This window comes from Bidens hawaiensis, unplaced genomic scaffold (genome assembly GCF_021521415.1).
Source record: "Bidens hawaiensis isolate Kalapana, Puna unplaced genomic scaffold, B.hawaiensis_p1.1 tig00023874_1, whole genome shotgun sequence".
NCBI lineage: Eukaryota > Viridiplantae > Streptophyta > Magnoliopsida > Asterales > Asteraceae > Bidens > Bidens hawaiensis.
The window spans coordinates 206,169-213,915 of NW_027493759.1; the positions used below are offsets into that span (position 1 = coordinate 206,169).

General features: G+C 34.9%; 1 protein-coding gene and 2 pseudogenes across 3 annotated transcripts in view; 2 read left to right on the forward strand and 1 right to left on the reverse strand.

Annotated features, from left to right (window-relative positions):
* Positions 1-7,747, reverse strand: part of LOC143568289 (cellulose synthase A catalytic subunit 1 [UDP-forming]-like) — a 209,075-nt pseudogene that overhangs the window by 168,483 nt on the left and 32,845 nt on the right. The window lies entirely within an intron of this gene.
* LOC143568272 (F-box/FBD/LRR-repeat protein At1g16930-like) lies at positions 459-3,091 on the forward strand (annotated as a pseudogene). The gene is made up of 3 exons (XR_013141552.1): positions 459-1,381; positions 2,240-2,383; positions 2,655-3,091. The product of XR_013141552.1 is annotated as an F-box/FBD/LRR-repeat protein At1g16930-like (transcript).
* LOC143568297 (protein FAR1-RELATED SEQUENCE 8-like) lies at positions 3,557-4,721 on the forward strand. Its single transcript, XM_077054485.1, has 2 exons — positions 3,557-3,601; positions 3,930-4,721. Exons 1-2 carry the CDS (start codon positions 3,557-3,559, stop codon positions 4,719-4,721), a joined length of 837 nt encoding a protein of 278 aa, XP_076910600.1.

Genomic DNA, 7,747 nt, shown 5'->3' on the forward strand with positions numbered 1-7,747 from the left:
TAAATTTAATAAGTTTTTTTAATTCTAACAATAATTAGAATAATTAATATCATAATTACATTAATAAGTTACAAAAACATAAAAGTCAATATCATTGATTAAAATTTTATTGTGAATATGTGAAAATTAGATTTATAGAAGGTTGATGACATGGAAATCTACGTAGCCAACCTAAGTGAATGATACGTGGACAAAATTACGTTGCTTTAATATATTTAGATTAGATGGTTTCCACTTAATTACCATTGTTAGAAAGCACCGGGTTTTCCAAGATAACTCGCCACCGAAAGTCAACTTTTAAGCTACCCCAACAACAGAATCACACACAACAACTGCTGCTACTACATAAATCCCTAAATTCTAGGGTTCATACTCCACCCCCAAATCAACCATCTTTCTCAATCTTTTCAATCTCCTGACCAAAACCCAGTTCTTTAAACTCTGAATCTGATCCCATCATGGACCGAATCAGCCGATTACCTGACGACGTCATCTGTCACATATTATCCTTCCTCCCAACCAAACACGCGGTTGCCACTTCAATTCTTTCCTCAAGATGGATCAATTTATGGTCTTTCCTTTCAATTATTGATCTTGATGATACCCTTTACTTCAACCATCTAGAAGACGCCCAAATTCACCTCTTTTTGTTAACTTTTTAGACAGGCTTTTGTCCCATAATCAATCCCAAACTATTACTAACTTCAAGCTTCATATCCATGATTCTTACCAGCACACCTTGTCTAGGATTAACGGGTTGATTCATAATGTTGTCACCAAGCACGTCGTCGAAATCGATTTGGGGATTTTCTTTAGTTTCCATACTGATGATGACTGTTTAAAGATTCCGAATAGCGGGTCTTTGAAAGTGGTGAAAATTAGATGTGAGGATGGGCTAAAGATGCCGGCTTTCGCGGGTTGTTTTCCGGGTCTTCGCGTGTTTGATGTCAAGGTTTCGCATGTTAAGTCGGGCGATGAATTGCTTACGAATCTGTTTCCGTGTTTACCTGCTCTTGAGAAGCTGTGTCTTGTTGGGGACTTGACCGATTGCTCGGGGGAAATTTATGTTAATGTTGGTGGGGTCGGGTTGAAACGGTTGGAATTGGAGTTGAATATTTATAACTATGATGATTGTGACGCGATGGTGGTTATTGATGCGCCGAGGTTAGAGTATCTTAGGCTTCAAGACTGGTTTTTGGCTTCGTATTTGGTGAAAAACAAGCCTGCGATAAGTGAGGTTCGGCTTGATGTTGGGGAATATGATGAGGAGTTTGTTGAGTTTTTGGAGGAGGTGGGTCACGTACGGCTTCCTCGGTTCAATGAGCTTTTGCAGGGTTTGGTTAATGCTAAGTTTATATCGGTTGCTGGAAGTACTCTAAAGGTTAGTCACTTAAATAGATGATGGAGATTGTAGGTAGGTTAGTAAACAGGTTGAACCGAGCCAGTTGGGCTCTCTTGGCTCATTTTTTTAATGAGCTGAAAAGTAGAGCTTGGGCTCGGCTTGTAAAAGCTCACGCCGGCTTGTTAAACCTGTTTTTTTTTTTTTTTTCAATTTTTACACACAATTTATAAACTAGAGAATTTATAACATTATATGTATTATTTTTGTTTTTCAATTTAGTTTAAGATCGAGAAGCATATTTAAAATATTATACGTATTATTAAAATTTGGGGTTTAATTTAAACGAGCGGGCCATGAACTGAGCCAACTTTGGCTAATTTACAAACCGAGTCGGCTCAGCTTGGCTCATTTACAAACGACTTTTTCAGGAGAGCTGCGACCTTTTTGAACATCGTTAGATGGAGGGAAAACTTAATCAAAAGTGTTCAACTAAAGTCGCCACTCAACATTCATTAGATGGCCTGATCCTATGCAATTTTTTTGCAAGTGTTTAATTTTTTTAAAATAAAGTGAGGGAAACAAAACAATGAAACACATATGAATTTTGGTTGCTAATAGGCGATAATTTGTTCTAGTTAAGTTGAAATAGGAAGTAACAGAGGGAAAAATCACTTAATAAGAATCCAGTGTCATTTGCTTATTCAGATTTTTAACACTTTTAAATATGTTATATAGTATTGTAACTACTGATTAAAGTTGAGCTACTTAAGAAAAACAAAAAAAACTTTTGAGTGAGTTTAATGGGACAATTGGGAAACTTGGTTACTATTGTACAAAGATGTTAATAGCCCGAACTTTCAAGAATTATATTTGATAAGTTGATTATGATTGCTGAAGGTTGTTTCTTCACAAAGATGGAACCTACCCGTATTGCCTTCTTTGACAAAACTAGAACTAGACGTGCACACTAGTAGCTGGATGCTGCTGTTATACTGGCTTGAAAGCTGCCCGAACTTAACGGTTCTCTCTTTGATCATAAAGGTGAGCTTCAAAATACTTTAAATTTTTGTGTCCTTTCATCCTATCCCATGAAACACAAGCTAATTTCATCACAATTCATTGAGAGTTTGACTAAAGTCAACGAAATTCATGCATCTTGTGATCATTCAATTACTGGTCATGATACATGTGATTAAATTATTAAACGAGTAATGATGAGAACTTGTGTCGTATTAACGAGTCGTGTCAGAGATGGTGAGTTCTTGCCTGGTATATAGTCAAACCAGTTTATATTGACTTATGTGTTGGCCAGGAAAAACCTATAGACGACCTTGACATGCTAGAGGAACTCGAGTTGACCGGGCCAGATGCTGTGCCATTGTGCTTGTTATCACGTGTTAAAGAGATTGAGATCACGAGGCTCGGGAGAGTGGACGAGGAAGAAATGTTGAAGTATCTTTTGGATAATGCAAAAGTTTTAGACAAATTTACAGTCAATTCTCGCATGTATATTAAAGATGGTATTCTGCAATAAATCCGGAGTTCTCTGTGGATCTATACATGTAAGGGAATAACGGAGGCTACACAGTGTCCAGTTGGTCGATTTTTTTTTAAATGCGTGTGGATAGTTGTAATTGTAATATAAGGCGGATAAAAGATTTACTAAGTTTGATCTCGATTTAACATTTTATTAAACCGAATTGGCGAAAGCTGGTTTGTTTATATTAGATTGATGGTTTAGTTCGGGTTTCAAGCATACTGATAGAGGTGGGTAAAATACCCGGTTTTGGACCCGACTCGGTCAGAACCCATACCTAACCCGGCAAATTTGGTCAAACCACGGTCAAATACGCGATTATATCTGGAACCGGTTACTACCTGGTTCCAGTTCCTGAAAATTCCCGATTTGTGCACCTCTGCTTACTAATATTAAAAAAAAAAAAAATTGGTTTAGTTTGGCCAGTTTAGACTTTAGACCATTAAACCAATCATCCAACTTAGTTTGATAAAAGGGGAGAGTGAATACGTTGCTGTCAGCCGTTTAACCTTACACGAAAAACACATCAAAACTGCTTAGTCTTTATTAAAATTAAAACTCTTAACACTAAAATAGAAAACCACGTCTGTTCATCTCTCTCAGTTGCTTCATTGCAAACCTGACAACAACCCTAGTTCATTCCTATACATGGTGATCGAAAAATAACAAGGACGAATATGGATGCAGTAGGGCATGTAGAGATTAATCATTCAGACATGACGGTATTTCATATAGCTCTTGAATGATTTCATCATGTTCTTGATTAGTTGATAGGTTTAAACCTAAATTCTTCAATTTTAGCTCTTGAACAATTGACCAAGATTGATTATGGTTATATTTTTATTTCTCTCCATTTACCAAATCAAAAAGTGATAACCTAATCATCATCGGTTCATAAATCAATAACTAAGATCAGAATAATGTTAATCAATCTTAATTTCTCTCCATTTGTTTTCAGTTCCCGATACTTTCTTTCCCTGTTTTGATATTCCTCTTTTGTTGATACAGGACGTCCACACTTTAATGGGTTTAGAAGTTCAATAAAAAAAGGAAGATCTTGAAACAAATTTGATTGAACATATTGTTGAAAATGGATATTTGGTCATAAATAGCGGCTCCGATGTTGAAGTAGAGAAAATAGAAGTTGTGTGCCTGGATTTGGATTTTGGAGTTGAAAAAGAAATAACAAATGAAGTAATCGGACAGGTTTTCGATACTCCTGATGACGCATATGCTTTCTATAATAGCTATGCGTTTTTACATGGATTTGGAATACGCATTCGTTCAACTTTTAAAAATAGGACAACAAATGTGGCTTATCGAATGAAATATGTATGCAACAAAGAGGGTTTTAAAGATTTGAAGCGTGGTAATTCTGGGGGAGATGCTAAGAAACGTCGTAGGAATTTAAGGACAGGATGTGAAGCGTATCTTCATATTTCAATTGGTAATGATGGTAAATGGTCAGTGGATGAATTTAATGATGCACATAACCATGAGCTAACTGTTACTCCAACCAAAGTAATGAAACACAGGTCTCATGGAAAGTTTCATTGCTCAATGGCTTGCAAATCTCTAATGTTGGAACTTGGTCAATCCGGGTTGAGACGTTGTCAAATCAAGAAGGTCGTAAATACCATGAAAAATCCAGGTGAAAATGATGTCACGTCAAAACAATGTGCCGACATCTTGAACGAACAACGGAAACAATACAAAGGTAAGGAGTTTTATGGCTTTATTAAACATTTCCAAGACAAATTATTAGAAGACCCCAACCTTTATTTTGTTGTGGACTTATGTGATGGCAGGTCTCCTAGAAATATTTTTTGGGCAGATGGGTGATCAAGAGACTCGTATATAAAATTGCGGATGTTATTGTGTTTGATGTCACATACATGACCAACAAATTTAAAATGCCATTTGCTCCATTTGTCGGGGTGAATCATCACCACCAGTCCATACTTTTTGCTGGTGCACTGTTGGAGAATGAGAAACAAGATACTTTTGAATGGTTATTTCAAACATTTTTAAAGTGCATGTTTGATAAGCATCCATTGCAATAATTACTGATCAAGACAAAGCTATTGGAAATGCAATCAAAACAGTTTTTCCAAAAACCCGACATCGTTTTTGCTCATGGCATATAAAGAAACATCAAATTGAACATCTTGGACCACTTACATCTCGTTATAGTGACATTGAAGAGCCATACAAGCGGTGGGTAAAGAGTAATACAGTTGAAGAATTTGAAACTTATTGGGAAAATTTATGTGGTAAATACCAATTTGACAGTGACGTGTTAATTGACTGGAGACCTAGCAGTTTTGTAGATTTGATTTGGTACCACTTATTTGAGTATATGTTCGAAATAAACTTGTTTCTATAGTTTTTAGATCTTTTTAGTAGTTTTCATATTTTAATGACAGTATGTTTTTGTTGAACTCTTTGAATGTGAAAATGTTGCAATGGTTTTTCTGTTGAAATACGCTCAAAGAAAATAAAATGTATAAAAAAATCTATGAATTTGAAAGGGAACGTAAATTAAAACAGGTCAAAGTAGCGCAATATAAAGCGAAACGGGTAAAAACGCAGCAATGTACACTTAAACGGCTCAAAACGCAGCAATATAAACTTAAACGGGTCAAAACGCAGCAATTATAAATTTAAACGGGTCAAAACGCAGCAATTATAAACTTAAGCGGGTCAAAACGTCGCAATATAACTTGAAACAGATCAACATATAGCAATATAGAGCGAAATTGGCCAAAACGCAACAATATAAACTTAAACGGGTCAAAACGTCGCAATATAACTTGAAACAGGTCAAAATATAGCAATATAAAGCGAAACGGTCCAAAACGCAGCAATATAAACTTAAACGGGTCAAAACGCAGCAATATACACTTAAACGGCTCAAAACGCAGCAATATAAACTTAAACGGGTCAAAACGCAGCAATAATAAACTTAAGCGGGTCAAAACGTCGCAATATAACTTGAAACAGATCAAAATATAGCAATATAGAGCGAAACTTGCCAAAACGCAACGATATAAACTTAAACGGGTCAAAACGTTGCAATATAACTTGAAACAGGTCAAAATATAGCAATATAAAACGAAACGGTCCAAAACGCAGCAATATAAACTTAAACGGGTCAAAACGCAGCAATATACACTTAAATTGTTCAAAACGCAGTAATATAAACTTAAACGGGTCAAAACGTAGCAATTATAAACTTAAGCAAACGTCACAATATAACTTGAAACAGGTCAAAATATAGCAATATAAAGCGAAACTGGCCAAAATATAACAATATAAACTGAGACGAGCAACTATGTAAAATCTGTACATATAGAGACAATGCAAATATATGAAACAAGGTACATAACAAAAAAATTATTTTTTTACATTTCTTCCAAATACAGTTCCAACCGTTTACATGGACATAAAAGTAACAACAAAAATTAGAAAACCTATCCAACTATAAATCAAGTATCTCCTCGATCGTCTTGCATCATCTTCTCTTGACTTTAATTTATCTTCAACTTTATTCCTTATAGCTTCAACATCATTCTTTGATGTAAGTAGGCTTAGTAGGATGGTTTGTCTTGAGAAAGCAGTAGCATACAAAGCAAAATGAAAAGCATTAGTAATCTTTTTAAAAAAATTGAAAAATGAATAAAAATAGTTTTGGGTATACCATATACGAGCATAGTGTTTCATGTAATCAGTGGGGTATAATTGACTCATGTACCCGTACAAGAACCTGAAAAAAAAATAATTCTGGAATACTCATCATAGATGTGGGTTTCGGGTACTGCAAGCAAAAAATTTTCAAATTAATTAGAATTGGGCAAATATTATTTAGTTACAGAAAGTATGTACAAAAACCACCATTCAGGCACTTGCTTGTAGTTGCTCATTAGTCTAGTGTGTATGTCCACTTTCTTTGAAACTTGATTTGCTCCTATCTCACTAATATATGCATCACAAACAGAGCTTATATGACCCATTTGAGGTAAAAACACACCCAAATAGACTATTTAACTTGATTTAGGATTTATTAATTTTCTCATAAATAGATAAAGTTGAAAGAGTATGTTATCAGATAAAGCTAAATGAAATGTTAATTGAAGACTACAAACAAAAAAACCAGTTGGAGATGCCACCCTCTATTTATAATCAAATTAATACTCCTATGTAATCATAGCATTTCAAAGTACCCAATTCTAAAAAAATCTTATAAGTCTCATGTGAAGTTCAACTACCTTCCATGGAATACTAACATATTAACCACCATGAACGAGAGAGCCGCAAAACTGACACAATCTCAAATTTAACTAATAACAGTAGAATAACAAGCTACACAATCTGAAATTGGGTAAGAAAAATTAGAGTGGACAGAAAGTACCTAGAATTAGAAACTTGTGTGAAGAGAACAATAGCTAGATTGGATTCCATATATTGCGAAAACCTTCGTATCTGCAAATGAAATTGAAAGAAAGGTTCAATTCCTGGGAATATTTTGATTCTTGGACAATAGAGAAAAATATAAGATTTAGGGGATTAGGGTTTATAGATCAATTAAAATATTAGATTCAAATTAAAACCTATTCTCTAGAAATCTGTGTCTGAAAAACATAATTATTGCATCAAAACTTAGAAAAACTGAAACAATCACACACAAAACGCATCAATTTCAAACCAAGAAAACATTATTCAATCAGAAACCGTAACCTTACCTGACGTGATGGCTGGAATTCAATCTTTGTCCTTGTTAATTGTCTATAGCGTGAACTGATGAACCTAGGGTTTGCAACGATGCATAAGAGAGCAGATGGCTTACGATGTATAATGAAGCAGCTGAG

Coding starts and splice junctions, on each gene's coding strand:
- LOC143568297 (XM_077054485.1), top strand. CDS start 3,557: ATGGATGCAGTAGGGCATGTAGAGATTAATCATTCAGACATGACG. Junction 3,602..3,929: donor TTAATCATTCAGACATGACG/GTATTTCATATA, acceptor CAATAAAAAAAG/GAAGATCTTGAAACAAATTT.